The sequence below is a fragment of the Haliaeetus leucocephalus genome, unplaced genomic scaffold (assembly GCF_000737465.1).
Source record: "Haliaeetus leucocephalus isolate CR32 unplaced genomic scaffold, Haliaeetus_leucocephalus-4.0 Scaffold932, whole genome shotgun sequence".
NCBI lineage: Eukaryota > Metazoa > Chordata > Aves > Accipitriformes > Accipitridae > Haliaeetus > Haliaeetus leucocephalus.
The window spans coordinates 9,647,701-9,663,786 of NW_010973368.1; the positions used below are offsets into that span (position 1 = coordinate 9,647,701).

Below are 16,086 nucleotides of genomic sequence, written 5' to 3' on the forward strand. Positions count from 1 at the left end.
TTAAGCATCATCTCAACTAGACATGTAAATATTTCATGGCGCTCAACATGTAAAAAGGACTGCAAGTAATAGCAACAGAATTAAAAGCAATTCATACAACCCAAGCAAAAAATTGACAGTGAGCTTACTCTGAAAACTTTTTCCACCCTTGCGATACCCTTCCCAAAGATGGTTCCAAGTTGGTCTCCAATCCCAGCCAGCAAGAAGCCAAACAGTGGAATCCCAAAGATGGCATACAAGATGCAGAAAACCTTGCCTCCAACAGTGCTTGGAGCAATATTCCCATACCCTGAGGAGAAAAACATTTGTCAGACTCTCAGAATTCATACATTGCTTTTTAGAAAAATTAATGGGCTGTTCCTGCAGGGATACCTTTCTTCCACATGTATTTCCCATTTACAGACTTTCCACAGCCTGATGTCATTTCGCAGACAAGCTACCCTCTGTGATTTAGTTCTTGTAGCCTCAGTTACCCATATTTTCTATAGATACAGGTCCTATCTAGAGTTGTTGTTTGATTAGTTAACCTGGCTTGACTTATCATGGCACAAAAATCACTCTGTCCTGGCCTGGTGCCTGTGTGCTGCTGCTCCTCTTGGGCTGTGCCAATAACTTCCTAATGGGAGTGTGATTCACCTGACAAGGCTCATTTTCAGTGGTTAGCTCATAATTTCCACAGCCACTCATCACACTGACTAGTCACACCGCAGCCTCCAAAGTGTACCCACGCTACAAGAATCCGCCCTTGAACTCTTCATTCAGTTCCCCTTTCAATTTAACAATAAAGAGCCTAACGTTTGTATTTCATGAGGTTTTTTTAATAGGTTTTAACAAGGAAGTTTTTAAGCCTTCCCTCTGAAGATCCTACTCCATTTATGTTTTAAAATCATTATTGATCCTTTAATAAAGGCACATACATGCCTGCCTTCCACCCTCTGTTCGGATAACCCAGGGCTGTTGAAAAGATGACAGATTCTGACCAAGACATAATTACCCAGTTGCATATCCTGACTGAAAACTCTCTTTTTGGCCCAAGCATGTTTGGGCACATTTGATTTCCATTTCCAGCCTTGTAACTCTAGGCAAGATACTGGGAACCTCTGACACTGGCAGAAAAGGACACAGGGCACCTAAAGAGAGATGGACTATCTTTTAGGTGCCCAAGTCTATCATGATCAGTAGATCTTCTGTTAACTATTTCAAAACACTGCAATCCTCTTTACCTTGGCTTTTCTATAGCCAACATGTAAATAGGAAGTTGATCAGGCAATCTAGAGAGAGACAAGTGGAAAGCATGAGTAATAGGCCCTTTGCACCCTGGAAGGTAGCAGGAATCTTGTTTGGAGCACTCCTCTGTGGTATTCTTAAAAGTCTAACATGCTGATGAATGCACAGGACAGCTCTCCACCCATTCTATGCAGTAAACTACATTTAGTTACCACTGTTTTTTCAGGCACTTCTCCACATCACCCATGTGAATTTAACTGTAGGAATCTACATAGAGCATTATGACCCTAGTAGCCATGGTATTGCTGTTAAAATGTTGACGTTAAAAAGAAAAAACAATTGTGGCAGTAATATTTGCACCTTTTAATTCAAGATCAGGTATCTTCACAGAAATGTTATAGAGATGTGTATTTTGACTATATATAATTATTTGAAAATTAAAAATGATCACACAATCACAGATCACTGATGAGATAAAGTGGAAACGCAGAGCATCAAGAGACATGGTGATCTAAGAGAGTGTCTGCTTCATCTACAGCAATTCCCCCTGGTCCTTGGGAATTAAGGCTGGGCTCCAAGGTCCTAATCCTGTTAGGTCTGTGACACTGGCACTGGATACATCTCTCTGTCATAGGATGGTGAAAGGACTACGCTGATGCACAACTGCCTGCCCCCAACCCACAGTCCTTTTCATGGCTGTATCTGTGATTCTGGTTTGTCCTAGAAGTCCCAGAAAATCCAGGCTACACAGGCCAGTGGACTGAGGTTGACCAGGTAGTCTGCTGAGTGTCTGCCTAAGACGAGCTCTAACATGGCTCTGGTGGATAAAATAGAATAATTTTCATGCCCAGAAACAATACATAGACTTTATGCAGCCTATGAAAATCTCATTCACGGAGAATTTAAAGCAAATATGGGCAGAAATCCAAGCTCTTTTCAATAAGTTATTTAAATAGCAGATGTCAATGAATATGCCTACATAAACTATGCCTACATAGTGGCATTTACTTTAATGAGTAATTTAAAAGCTTGTCACTTGGGTCTATTGAGTAAACAAATATTAAGGGAGGGTTTTCTTATATTTGATTCAGAAATGTTTCCTTTCTCTCCACCCCCTGGTTTTATGCTACCATTAAAAATACATGGTAATGTAGCTTAGTATATAGAGGAACACAGAGAGGAGTACACTCCATACAATCGCTCTTTCACCCTCACTCTGACAACACAGAAAAGGCGGAGCCAAAGGCACAGACTCCACTGTTTGAGATGATCACCACAGTGAGCCTTGTAACTGCCATAGGATTTTTTTGTTGTATTAGCTGCATAAAGAACTTGCAGAATTCAGTCAGATTCTCACACTTTAATGAAGGATTACATGATTGTCAGATTATTTGTCTATACAGTCACCAGTGTGTGTATCACAGCCATAATGCAGAAAAGCACTTTATCCTGTATTTAAATCAGAATACCCAAAGCCAATGCAAATAAAAAGCAGTAATTTGCCAGTGGTTTCCAAATAATGAGATCTCTTGACCTCTAACTATGACAGCACTGAAATCAAGCTTAAAATTATCAAACCACTGTATAACTATCAGCAGTTTAACCTTATCATCAGTGTTACCAGTTTATCATTTTTTTCCCTTCAGGGCTTCTTCTGAAATCCGAACTGCCTGGAGAATCTTCAAGAGAGGAACTGGCTCGCAGAGGAGAGGACAAAAACCTTAGCATATCTAAGGCCAGCATTCAGAGATCAAGGGACAAAGTACTTTGGATACAATGTATAGGAGACACAGATGACAAGGGCCTGAATAATGAACTTAATAAAATTAGCAGTTCAAGAAAAGTAAATGGAGCAGTTCAGTATACCCTTCATCTAATGCAGAGAAATATGTCAATATTTCAAGGTCAGGAATTCTAGAATGGAAAAAAAATTTGTGGAGCTTTTTTTACACAATGTACAAGTCATGGAATCCCTTGCAATTATTACTATGAAAGCGAGGAAGGATTTTTAAAAGGATGTGGTACTTATGTGAACACATTTCCAGTTACAAGGAGCAGGGTATAAGAAGAATTAATTATATCAAACTTCAGAGCATAAGTCAAAATTAATTGATGTACTTAGGAAGAAAGTTACCCTTATGGGTAAATTAATCTATAATATTAAAATCCAAATTCCCAACAACCATACGATAGTTATTTCATCGGGTACTGGTTCTTGATCTTTTTAGTGACAGTTAAAATCACCTGCATCTACATGAAGAACAGGCTTATAAAGCCTTAGCTACATCAGTGCTACTTGTTTTCAGTTCAGCTTTGCTATTCTACCCCAATTATGTACACAGCTTCTGATACTAACCTGGAGACTCAATGCCCTTGACACATACCAGAGGCATGCCTTGTGAGAATTGAGAAAAATACAGTTCAGCCACTTTATTTCTTTGTCATCTACCTTACTTTTAAATTTATTTCATTATCCAGGTCTCAGTGTGACTATGTATTTTAAAAGACAAACATAAACATACCTATAGTTGTGATGACTGTTCCAGCAAAGAAAAAGGCACTTCCAAGGTCCCAATGACTGCTGTTGTTAGAGGAATTTCCTATGGGACTGACTCCAGCATTATCAGCATCAATAGCATGCTGCAAAGAAAGAGACAAGAGATCAGCCTTATCCATGCCTTACCATATGCTATGCAAGTCAGTATAGGCTCCAAAGGGAAATTTCTAGGACCATTGTAACAGCTTAGATTTAAACTTTTTAATACCTGCTCAAAGTATAGTAGCACCCTCTGTACACAAGAGCTGAATATAAGACTGAACTAAATGTGGAAGAAAGATACAATGCATAGACAAATGATAAAAGATACAAAGCAATTGAGAAGTAGAGGACCAACACCACAAAGAGATCCATAAATATCATTCTTGTAGCAAAAACTGCCAAAGGAAAAATTCCCCAATGGGAACAGCTGATGTTAGAAGCAGCAAGAAGGGTGATAAGTACAAATAATGTTCATGAAGTCAACTGAAGCTAGTCAGCCAGGGATTTTAATTCCCAGACAACTAATAATTGATTAAGTTATTTGTATTTTATGCTAACTAAATGTGGTGGGTTGACCCTGGCTGGATGCCAGGTGCCACCAAATCTGCTCTATCACTCCCCCTTTTCAGATGAACTGGGGGGAGAAAATATAACAAAAGGCTCGTGGGTCAAGATAAGGACAGTTTAATAAAGTGAAAGCAAAGGTCGCGTGTGAAAGCAAAGAAAAACAAATTATGTTATTCTCTACTTCCCATCAGCAGGCGATGTCTGGCCACCTCCTGGGAAGCAGGGCATCAGTAGGCACAGTGGTTGCTCTGGAAGACCAAAATGCCCCCCCTTCCATCTCCCTTTTCTTAGCTTTTATATCTGAGTTGATGTCATATGGTATGGAATATCTGTTTGGTTAGTTTAGGTCAGCTGTCCTGGTTATGTCCCCTCCCAAGATCTTGCCCTGCCCCAGCCTGCCATTGAGGGGGGGGCAAAAATGTTGGAAAGACAGCCTTGATGCTGTGCCAGCACTGCTCAGCAGTAGCCAAAACACTGGTGTGTTATCAACACCTTTCTAGCTACTGATGCAGAGCACAGCACTACAAGGGCTGCTATGGGGAGAATTAACTCCATCTCAGCCAGACCCAATACACTAAAATAAAAATAGGATATATATATCCCATTTGAAATGAACAAATAGGATAGCTATGGCAACATCATGAAACACCTTTGTGATCAGCTAGGACTTCCCAGTTGCCACATTGGACAGGGTCACATGTCCACAAGTATAGCGTGGTAGAGACTCCCAGCTAGTGCTTGAATGAACTAAATCCAGAACAGAAGCTGAGGTAGCTATACTGCTTCCAGGTCACTGTCCTAGGACTCACACAGCACTGAATCAAACCAGGCAGACATATGGGCCTGCTCCAAGTTTGCTTGGGAATTTCTAAAAGTGCACCATATTGTATCATGGGGACATACACATTTGCCTTTCATTGCAGCTTCACAGTCCAAAGGAAGATAGAGCTAAATATATCAGCCTCCAAAGCACAGAAATAAATCTTTCATCAGCATCTGGCACATTTAGCTGAATTGGTCTAAGTTCACTTTTGAGATGCCCTTTGGTACATATTCTCTAGTTGCTTGTAGATCTCATGCAATCTATTGCCTGTCATAGAGAAATTCAGACCTCACTCTGGAACAGCAGCTAAAATGACTGCCTTTCAAAGTAAACCTCTCCTTCCCAAATGTTCCCAGTTGAGATTAATTTCCATAAAACCAATGCAAAGGAACCAAGCTTCTCTCTTTCTGCCACTTACCATTTCCAGCTCTTTGCCTTTTTCTCATTCTGTTCCAACCTCACTTCATGTTGCTGTTATCATGCCACTGCCAGATCTCCCCCTTCTCTCTCACTCTGATATTTGCTCCTCCTCCTAAACATTGCCACTGGCCTTTAGCCTTGGTTATTTCAGCGAACTTATTGCCAGGCTCAACAAGAAAGGCAAAGTGCTGCCTCTTACATCCTCTCTTGCTTTGACCTTGGTCAACACAGAATTCCCACCTATCAATACAAGGTTGTTTTGACTTTTCTTATTCTATTTCTTTAACCACTTCTCTTTTCCCTCTGACTTATGATCTATGAATTGTCCCTGTGATTTTTTTATTTCACCTTTTTCTATACAGTCCCTGTGTAAAGCAAGGTTAACCATTCTATTTTACCATTGCCCTGCTTCTCATCTGTTCATATCTATGATTTTTCTCCTGATCTTCTCTATAACCTCCTATTCTCTTGTGCTTTTAGCACTGAGTTTTAAATACATCCATTTAACACCTCTTCTATACCTAGCTTTCATGATACACTTTTCTCCTCATTCACCTCTTCCCTCTGTTGGCTCATTTATCACATTTTTTCTTTTCTTCCTCTTCCATTTTACACTTTTCCTTACTCATTTTTTGCCTCTATTTCCAACTGACTTCATTGTCACAAATGTTCCTCTACCACATTTTTTCCCTTGGGTTAGTTTCAGCTAATCTGCTCCCCAGTTCTTAAGTTATTCATCACAATGCCCCACAAAAAGGAAAGGAGTGGGAGAAGAGGTGCATGGGCAAGAACAGAGGCCAAGTGTATCTAAAGAGATCAGTACAGGACAGCCTTTTTTAACAGTAGAGCTGCTACATGGCAGGCTAAGCTGATTGTGAAATTACAGCATGAGTAAGCTCCAGACTGGACTGGTTGTATTTCATGTAGGCAGAAAGCCAGGGTTCCTCAGCACCTGTCCATACCTCAAGAAACAGGGATATAGAGAAAGGAAGTGTTTAGGACCAAACCCTTTGAAAGGGCTTCTGTACCAGTTGCTGTGCAGGTAGTGTGAAAGCAGAGATCATTTGTTTGTTTACCCAGAAGACCATAAATCAGCATAACAGACAGGTTGCCTGTTTAAATAGGCCATGACACACTGTCAGCTACCCCGGCATGTTACTTCTGCCAAGGAATGCTGCTTGCCTTCCCTTGAGTGTGTGAATGTCAGCAAGCTAATTACAACACTTTAATCACATTTGAGTTTACACAGTTTAGCAAGTCTATTAGGGCCAAGCACTAACCCTGAACTGAAGGAGCCTCCTGTTGCCTTAGGTAGCTTTGAGCTTCTCAGGCTCCCTCCTTATCCAGAACAAATTCTTTTTTTCTTTAAAGCTTGACTGACATCATTCATTTATAAATATCCAACTATCCCAATGCTACTTCTTAATACACAGTATTTTGCATACAGCGATGGAGGACAGCAAGGGAGCAGTAAGAGGAGAGCAGCCCTGCAGTTAGCAGCACTTAAATATGCAATTTCAGGTCATGCGATGAGCAAAGGATGCCTTATACCACCACCACAAGTCCACCTATACAGAAGTATCCTGCTAGATGAAGACTGACACAAAACTCAAACAAGGACACTATCACTGGGAAGACTCTCCCAGTTCACACAGACCATGAAATTTTACAACAGTTTCCCATCTGTGAAACTTCAGATAGGCTTTGCTGCATGACCTGAAGAGCTGCATCCTCAAGTTCTCTTGGAGTAGGGAAAGAAATAATTTCCAGAGTGCTAACCACTCTGTTGGCAAACCTTCCATATTTAAGACATTTTAAACTAGTAGTATCAGGTATTCTTATAGTTGAGATATCATCAAAAGTAATAGGTCATCAAAGTACCCATAGGTGTTTCACATGTAATCCTCTCCTGATCCCTTCTTCCTTCTCAAGAGGAGTTACATGCACAGTGCACAAGATTTTTTCAATATTTTTTATGAATTCAAAAAGCATTCTTATTTAATGAATAACTATTAATCTATACTTTTGAAATGCCACCCATTCAGAGAAGGCAATAACTTGGAATACTTCAAAGGGCTGAAATTGTCTTTCTTGCTGTTCAAGTAACGGATGTGCCCTAAATCCAATAGGCAGATAGGAGTGAGGGGAATGACAAAAATACCAAAGTAAATCCAAGTACTCAATTTTTTTTTTTTTTAAACATATATTTCTGATCACAATTTTCAGTTTGATTCCCTATCATTGTATAGATGTGCATTTTACTCTGAGTCCCTTCGGTATCAGCACACTATAGCTCCTCTGTAACCAAGAAGACATGGTCTGGTAAATCTGCATGGGACTGAAGGCAAACCCCACAGCAAAAGCCTAGCATATGTGGTAATACTGGGTGACTTAATCCTGTATTCCCAAAGTGAGTGCAATCCAGACTCCATCTCAATCCGGAAAAGGCTTTGTCAGTTCCACCTGTTGATATTCAGGCAGCAATATTTAAAGGCTATGAGGCATGTGCCCACCCTGGGCTGCCTAGTTGTTAACACACAGGACTCAAAGTCCAAAGAAAGGTAGAGTGAACACTAACTTGTCTCACCAGGTGTCAGGAGTTCTCCCCCACGACATAAGATCGAAATAGTATCACTTCTCTATGGATAAAATCAATTATATTGTCCTTATACCAAATAGAAACTACTCACTGTCTCGGTCCCTGCCCCAGTGACACCGTACAAGTGTCGGGCTCCAGCTCCCCGCAGCTCTGCCCTGCCCAGCCACAGGCTCCGACGAGCTGGGGCCTGACCCATGGGCTGATGTCCCAGCCCAGCCTCAGCCTGTCCCCGTCCCCGTCCCCGGGGAGGTACCTGATAGTCTGGGCTGGGGGATGCCCCAGCTGCCCTGGCCAGCCATGCTCCCCGGCTGGCGGTGGTGGGGTCCACAGCTGCCGGCTCCCTGTCCCCTGGGGTGCAGGTGGTTCTCCCCGAGCCCGGATACTCACATATCTGATCCTCCTTAGTGCGTGAGTGAGTACACACCAGCCTTCACTAACGTATTAGGTTCCTTGGTCACTAATTAAGACAATTGCATCAAGAAAAAGTCTAGAGTTAGGCCCATAGGCAACAAGATAGCTGGGAGCTAGTGCAGCTGATGAGAAGACAGGAACCAGACTGTTTCTGGTTCTCTGGGAAGAAGGGCTTTTATCTGGTTCACTTGTTCATGTTTCTTTAATTTCTCCAGTAAGATCCCAAGCATGAAGAAGACAAATCTTTTCCAAGGACAAGCATAATACCTTTCTTGAGTGCTGAGCTACTCAAAGGATGTACCCTATGTGTAACCAAGGATAGGAATTTGATAAGAAAGAAAATTCTTGTCATCTTTTTTCTAGTTCCATTAATTCCTCTCCACAGATCATGCTAATCCAATAATGATTATCTCCCTCTACAATTCTTTTCCAAGCAGATTCCTATCAAGCATACAAAAAGTTGTTTCAATTGCCTTTCATGCTCTGATCTTTCTCTATTACAATTATTAGGATGCTTCTCATTAGCAAGCAGCTTTTAAAGACTAATTCCTTAATAACTTTTCTCTATACTCCTTACCTCTCTACTTATTCTCACCACCGCTCATACAGTGATTAAGGGATCCTCATCATAAATTCCCATTTATTCACTTTTCCACAACAGCATTTTTGAAGGACCAAGGCTAGCAATTTTTGTTCAGGTATAATCAAAAGGCATAAGCTTTGAAAGCTCATCCCTTAAATATTTCTGCTTATCCCATTAAGGTCTTTAGGTGACAATCAGCCAGAGAGTGACCTGCGATTATAGTGATTTGATTGTTGTGCATGCACTGTGTCTGAGGGCAGACCTACAGCATTCAACAAGGGACATGCACAGACATCTAAGTCCAAAGGGCTTAGCTCCCTGCAAACTTCTTAGCTAAGTTCTGGAAGCAACATAGATAGCTACAGGACACCTGCAGACTTCTGCAGCGTCCTAGGCTCAGGCTGTCTCTTATACAACTGGAGTCTCTCTGGACCGAAGTTACAAACTAGGCTGCCTGCACCAATGGAGACAGGACCCAAGAGATCTGAAGATCAGGGGCAGAAGGGAAGGTGGGACATATAGAAGACAACCTCCAGAGGCACAGGCAGAAAGTTCAATAATCAGGTATTTACCATTGTTTTTCTTCACAGTTCAAATAGTCTTTTCCTGTCCTCAGCAACAAGCAAGTCTTCCCCATAGTTAACTCAAACCACTTATTTTTTCTGCTCCATCTAGAGCTTTCTTCTAGCACATGAAAGCCAACAAAGTTCTCTTCATTTTACAAGGAAACACCCTGAAAAGACAAGCTGGCTTATGACACTAGTGAACCAGCTGAAAACTGAAACATCTTTGCAGGATGTTCCCCTTTTTGCTTACCTTCAGGGTGAACATAGTTCAGAACACTAATCAAAAATGCCTATCCAAAATATGAACTCTTACTAACATAATTAGCCAGTAAAGCCTGATTAGCTTATTTCCAGCTCTGCTTCCTTTCCAGCTTACAGTCTAACTCTAATGAGTTGCTGTAGTCATTAGTGGACATTGATAATATGACTTAGTTCCCAGGTGGGTGATTTTTTCTTTATACTATAATCACTCAGACTCCTAAATTAAACCCTGAAGGAAAAGGAATAAGAAAGCAGCCCACCAGTAACATAAGCAACTTCTAACAGTAGCAAGCCACTCTATCTTACGTCATTGTGCAGGGCTCATTATGAAAGCAGGGCTCATTACAAAAGTTTTTACTCATACAGAGTGCACAGGCGACACAGAAAGAGAATGTGAATACCCTTATCAGGTGCAAAGGAATTACTTTGCCAGAACACATTGATGTTCTTCCTGCCTGCCTCCCTGTCCTGGTTTCAGCTGGGATAGAGTTAACTGTCTTCCCAGTAGCTGGTACAGTGCTGTGTTTTGAGTTCAGTATGTGAAGAATGTTGATAACACTGATGTTTTCAGTTGTTGCTCAGTAGTGTTTAGACTATAGTCAAGGATTTTTCAGCTTCTCATGCCCAGCCAGGGCACAAGAAGTGGGCACAGGACACAACCAGGGCACCTGACCCAAACTGGCCAACGGTGTATTCCATACCATGGGACGTCCCATCTAGTTTAGGAACTGGGAAGTGGGGGCAGGGGATCGCTGCTCGGGCACTAGCTGGGTGTCGGTCGGCAGGTGGTGAGCAACTGCCCTGAGCATCGTTTGTACATTCCAATCCTTTTATTACTGCTGTTGTCATTTTATTAGTGTTATCATTATCATTATTAGTTTCTTCTTTTCTGTTCTATTAAACCGTTCTTATCTCAACCCAGGAGTTTTACTTCTTTTTCCCGATTTTCTCCCCCATCCCACTGGATGGGGGGGGAGTGAGTGAGCGGCTGCGTGGTGCTTAGTTGCTGGCTGGGGTTAAACCACGACATTCCTCTAATGATAGACAACATCTGGTCTATCTGAGAGGCATAACCTCCCCATTATACACTCTAAGTCTGCATTATTACAAAGGCAGGATGACTTCTTTTTGACCCTAGCTACTAATAAGCTTATGCCATGACATACAAGAACAACAACAAAAAAGTTTTGTAATATGTTAGCAAGTGTAACTACTAATGTTATTCTTCTTTTCATCTGTATGTCCAGTCACTTGAGTCCTGCTGCCTTCTGTTATTTGTTCAGATGGGTACAATACAGCTAAATGTACTTGAAGCACCTGAAGTTTCATTGTCTTTTAGCATATTCTAGATTTAACTTCTCTCTAACTCTAAAAAGTCAAAAGTGTTGAGATAGAGCACACGATTCTGTCATTTTCTTATTCTCGTATTCACCATTGTGACAAGTTGTAGATCACATGAGGTATTAAATAATGAACTTGCTTCACTGCACAAATGTCTTCAGAAGCGGAAATGAGCTTCAAAAATGTACTGTTAAGAACTTCCACTTCAGGTGACTTTGGAAAATACAGACTGCACTGTGAAATACTTGCTATTGGTAAGAAAAAAATACCTGTCCTTGTGTTAGTATTAGACAGACCTGAACCAAAACCCAAGAGGTAAATACAAATTTAAAATACGTTGAAACTTCCTAGGGATTTGCACTGCTTTCATCACTATATTAATTCCAAAGTCTATGAATGAACTTCACAGTCTGGATGCAGCAATTTACATTTGTGCTACCAGTGCTAATATTTGCAGTGGGTTATTGGAGATCAAGTTGGAAAGGATGTCTTATCCACACTGAATTACAACAGCTTCCTCATACAGTGCCATACATCTTTCTTATAGGTTTTCCAAAGAAGAATCCTTTGAAAGATCAAAATTTAGGCAAAGGGACAATTTTTTCTATCATTAGCCTTGTAAAGACCATGACGCTCCTTTCCTCTTCTCCTTAAAAGATTGTTCCAGAGCCACCCCCACAGCAAAAGGATACAAGCCAGTTCTAAGGTCTCTCTTTTTGTATTTTTTCCGTATTCTCTAAAGCACAGAGGTGAATCAACACAGTCATTCTGGAGAGTATGATCTGTGTTCATCTAAAGGCTTTCAGGCAGTCAAATAACATTAATTATAAATAGCTCCCTTAGCGGTAGCCTGGTGTTGACCGCACACAGCACAGCAGCCAGAACCCATGGAGGTTGCCACATCAGTCTGAAATCACAGTTGTAAAGGCAGATGCAGCATTTGGTGCAATGCAGAAATGCACTGTGCCAGCCAGGGAGAAGTCACTTTTGAGATCATCAACATGAAGGCATGAAAGCACATTAACCCCCTGACATTATCTTCAAGCAGTGGTTCACTGTTCTTCTGTGCAAGTCAGTTACAATCACAGTTTACTGTATCAGCATACCCAACTACATCCCTGGAGCCAGTTTCACCTCCAGACATACAGAAGAATCCAAAAGAACTTGTTCTTTATTGACAAATCTGTTTCAATATTTCACATCACTTGGCCTTAAGACATTCACATGCTAAGCTGCTAAACCCATTTAATTTACCTTTGCAAAATGATTCCCAATTACCCAGTGTAATGCCTGAGGACATACTGAAATCTCAGGAAATGATAAGATTTGTTCAGAATATCTGCCTTCTAATGACACAGTATGGCTGTTTTTCATTTTAGTGTCACCACTTTTGAGGCGAAAGAAGGAAAAATGTTGTGTAAAATAATTAAAACTGGTACATAGCATAGGCTAGAGAATAGGGGCTATCTAGAAATCTTTGTACTGCAGTTGCTATGCAGGAGTCTACCATCCTGTTGAGGTGCTTTGCTTGTTGCACCTATTATGTGTTCTGCTTTCTGCTAGAAAAGAAAGCATTTTGCATATCTTTTAATGGTGGCATTCCCATCAAGGGAATACAAACTTCTTGCTTTTAGTATTTTCTAAAAATCCTTTAAACAGCTAGCACACATTATACCTAAGCAGTTGCGGGAAATACAGATCTCTGCAACACTGCCATGAGAAACACATCTGAACCAATATCCCTGAACAGAATTCATGCTACCAACCAAACATGTTCACCTGCCTTTTGCAGACAGATGAAGGATGTGATCCAAGCCAGCCCTGACCCAAAAGCTGTATAGTCACATCAGCACAATACCGCTTCTTGCTGAAGCAGGTTTGGCTTCTTAGCCACAGTACTAGGCTGCCCAAAGACACAGGTACACAGCCTCTGACTCAGAACTGACCCGTCTTCTATGAACACAGAGCACAAGCAGGGAGAGCCCACATCTATCTGCAAAGAAACAGAAAGAATTTGTTTTGCTTAGGAGAGGCAGAAGAGCATTGCTGTCTACACCTGTGGGCAAGGGAGAAGAATCTATTAAGCAATGGGACGTTGTCTGTAGAAGACAAAGTACAAGGAAACTGAACAAGTTTAGGCTGAAAAGTGGGAGAATGCTTTTTTCATCATAGCAATAAGGTAGTGGAACAGCTTCTTAAAAGAAATATGCAGCTTATAGATCTGATTCACTTATAGAAAGGGTTTTATAACACAGTTGGGTGGATGGACACAAGAATGCATGGGATAGCTCTTTGTTCTTTCAAAAACCCTGAAATCGCAACAGAACTCTGGTGCAACACCCAGAGGGAAACACATTGTGCTCCTGGAAGGTTCAGACACAAATTCAGGTCTGAAATATGAGGCTGAAGTTCAACTTTGGAATATATTCCTTAGGTATCTCACGTTTATTATCTATATTTTCTCCAGGCTAACTTATAGGTTTCTACATGGGATCCTAGAAGATACTCTACTGAAGTCTTGTAAGATCCATAATACTTTCCTTGCCTAGAGTTTTAATCAATGAAATATAACTCTATCCTTGATAGATCTTTCTTGCATGTTACTCCATTTTCCATTACATTTATCGCTACATACTTGATATTTATTTCCTTGAAAATTGATTCTATAGCTTTGCATACTAGACCGGACTAAAAATTCAGTAGTTCTTAAATGCCAATTTTTTTCTATTTTTAATTGTTTACTTCATCATCATTCATTTACCTAAAATTCACAATAGTAAACCTGTAAATTAATATACCAGTAAGTTCAGAATTCTTGGCTGAATATTTTAAAATTCCCACCTATCATTTTCTGTTTGCTCTCTTAGTTGCTGTGTTTAATTTTGGAGGAAGAATTAAGAACTTAATATAATTTGAAAATTACAGAGATGATGGGCAAATGTCTTGCAAATCTGTCACATCTCACAAAAATTTCTTCCAGATATTAAGTTCTGATTTTCTTTGCACACATTTTTTATTTTTTAGTGAATACATTTAACCTCTATTTACAATGTTTTGGAGACATAGTTTCTGTTTCCCGGACTTTAAAATGACCACACTGCCCATGGCAAGAGCAAGGAAACAATTTTGTTCCCCACCAACACAGCTGATCAAAAACCACCAAGCTGTTTATCCTAACTTCCAGGAAGTACTGTCTTCTTCACGGGGCCTACCTGAATCAGCGTCTCCAGCTCTAGCTGGGTTACACAAACATGCTCCCGAAGAAAATCAGCCTTCTCTAGTGCGATTGTGTTCTTCTGCCTGCTTTCGAAGGGCTGCTCCAGGGCACGGAAGACGAGTCCTCCCGTCACCAGGTAAACTACCACCACAACAAAGATGGCCACCACTGTTTTCCACTTCATGACTGTCTGCAGGCCTTGAGAAGGGGCTTCCATGGTAGCAACGACCGTGGCTCGGGAGGAAATGGAGAGTCGTGGAGCTGGGTAATGCCCGTTAGTTTTGGGCTCAGGTTCACAAGCTGGCACTGGTGAGGGAACAGCCACTGAAACACAAAGTAAAAAAGTCTTATTCAAAATCAAATCCATAAGGGTATGACCTTGATGTTCATATACAACTTCCCTAAATACCATTTTCAAGACTCTCGCATAAACCATGTTATTCACATACATGCGATTCTTCTCATCTGGAAGGCTCCATCTGTCCATCCATACACAAGCCACCCCAACGGTTTGCTTCACCCATTGCCTCTAGAACCAGACAGGCCAGTTGCATATGCAAAAATTTCAGAAGGATGCAGAAAAACATTTATCCAATAAGAATATGAAAATTTTGACTAGTGTTTGGTGAGGGACCCTGGCAGTGATTTATGTCCTTAAATCATAACACTAACAGTATTAATAGTGCTAAGAAATTGAACTGTCAATGATCAGTGATCACTACCTGGCCTGGTATTGACAGAAACAGAAAATGCTTTGTAAACTACAATGCTGTTTGGCTCACCAACACAAGCAGGCCCGTATTATTCACATGGATTCACAAAACGATCACTTCTGAAAATGTTCTTGAAGCCTGGAAGCTTTACAAATTTTAGCATAAATCATTCTTCAGCCAAAGCATACTAGATATCTGAGGTCAAAGTGACTCACATGCCAAGCACAGCGATGGACCTCCCAGCTTGGGACTGAGACACTGTATAGCCCGTGTGACCTTAGCAGTACATCAGAGCTAATAAGCCCTGACTTCCAGCCAGACTTATTAGCCCAACCACTGTTTCAAGCTACCAAGGCATCTGAATCAAAGCTGGCTCGCCTCCAGGTAATTCAGGTGTCTCAGCATCACACTTCCCCACTCTCTGTTGCCAGCGTTAGCAATGGCAGAATGAGGCCGGGTTCCTCAGCATCCACTGGTATAATGGTACCACATGCAGGCTTTAAAGATGCTGGATTCATTTTAAACCAAATCCCTGCTGTAATCTTACCACGGTGCAGCTGTCACTGGCCTGTAATTTCTCTGAAACCGGATTGATTTATTTCATATCAGACCTAAATCAGATTGCAGTTAAAATACAGTCACTTTAGCTGCATTCTCTGAACTTATTCTCAAAGTGTCTTTGCTGTTGTGTTCAGAAATTAAAGCAGAAGGATTTACAACATCTGATCAGAGTGGAACCATAAACTGATTCTATACAATTTGAACATACAATGTGATTACACCTTGGGTTTGAAGTGGGCTACAACTCTTTCCCAATAG

The 16,086-nt window shown here is 40.9% G+C and overlaps 1 protein-coding gene across 1 annotated transcript in view; it reads right to left on the bottom strand.

Moving 5' to 3' along the window:
- Positions 1–16,086, bottom strand: part of KCNK10 (potassium channel, subfamily K, member 10) — a 66,995-nt gene that overhangs the window by 26,473 nt on the left and 24,436 nt on the right. Inside the window, exons 2-4 of the mRNA XM_010583799.1 lie at positions 14,550–14,878; positions 3,750–3,867; positions 129–289 (exon numbers count right to left, since the gene is read on the bottom strand). Coding sequence (XP_010582101.1) covers positions 129–289; positions 3,750–3,867; positions 14,550–14,878 — 608 coding nt within the window. The remainder of the gene's footprint in view (positions 1–128; positions 290–3,749; positions 3,868–14,549; positions 14,879–16,086) is intronic.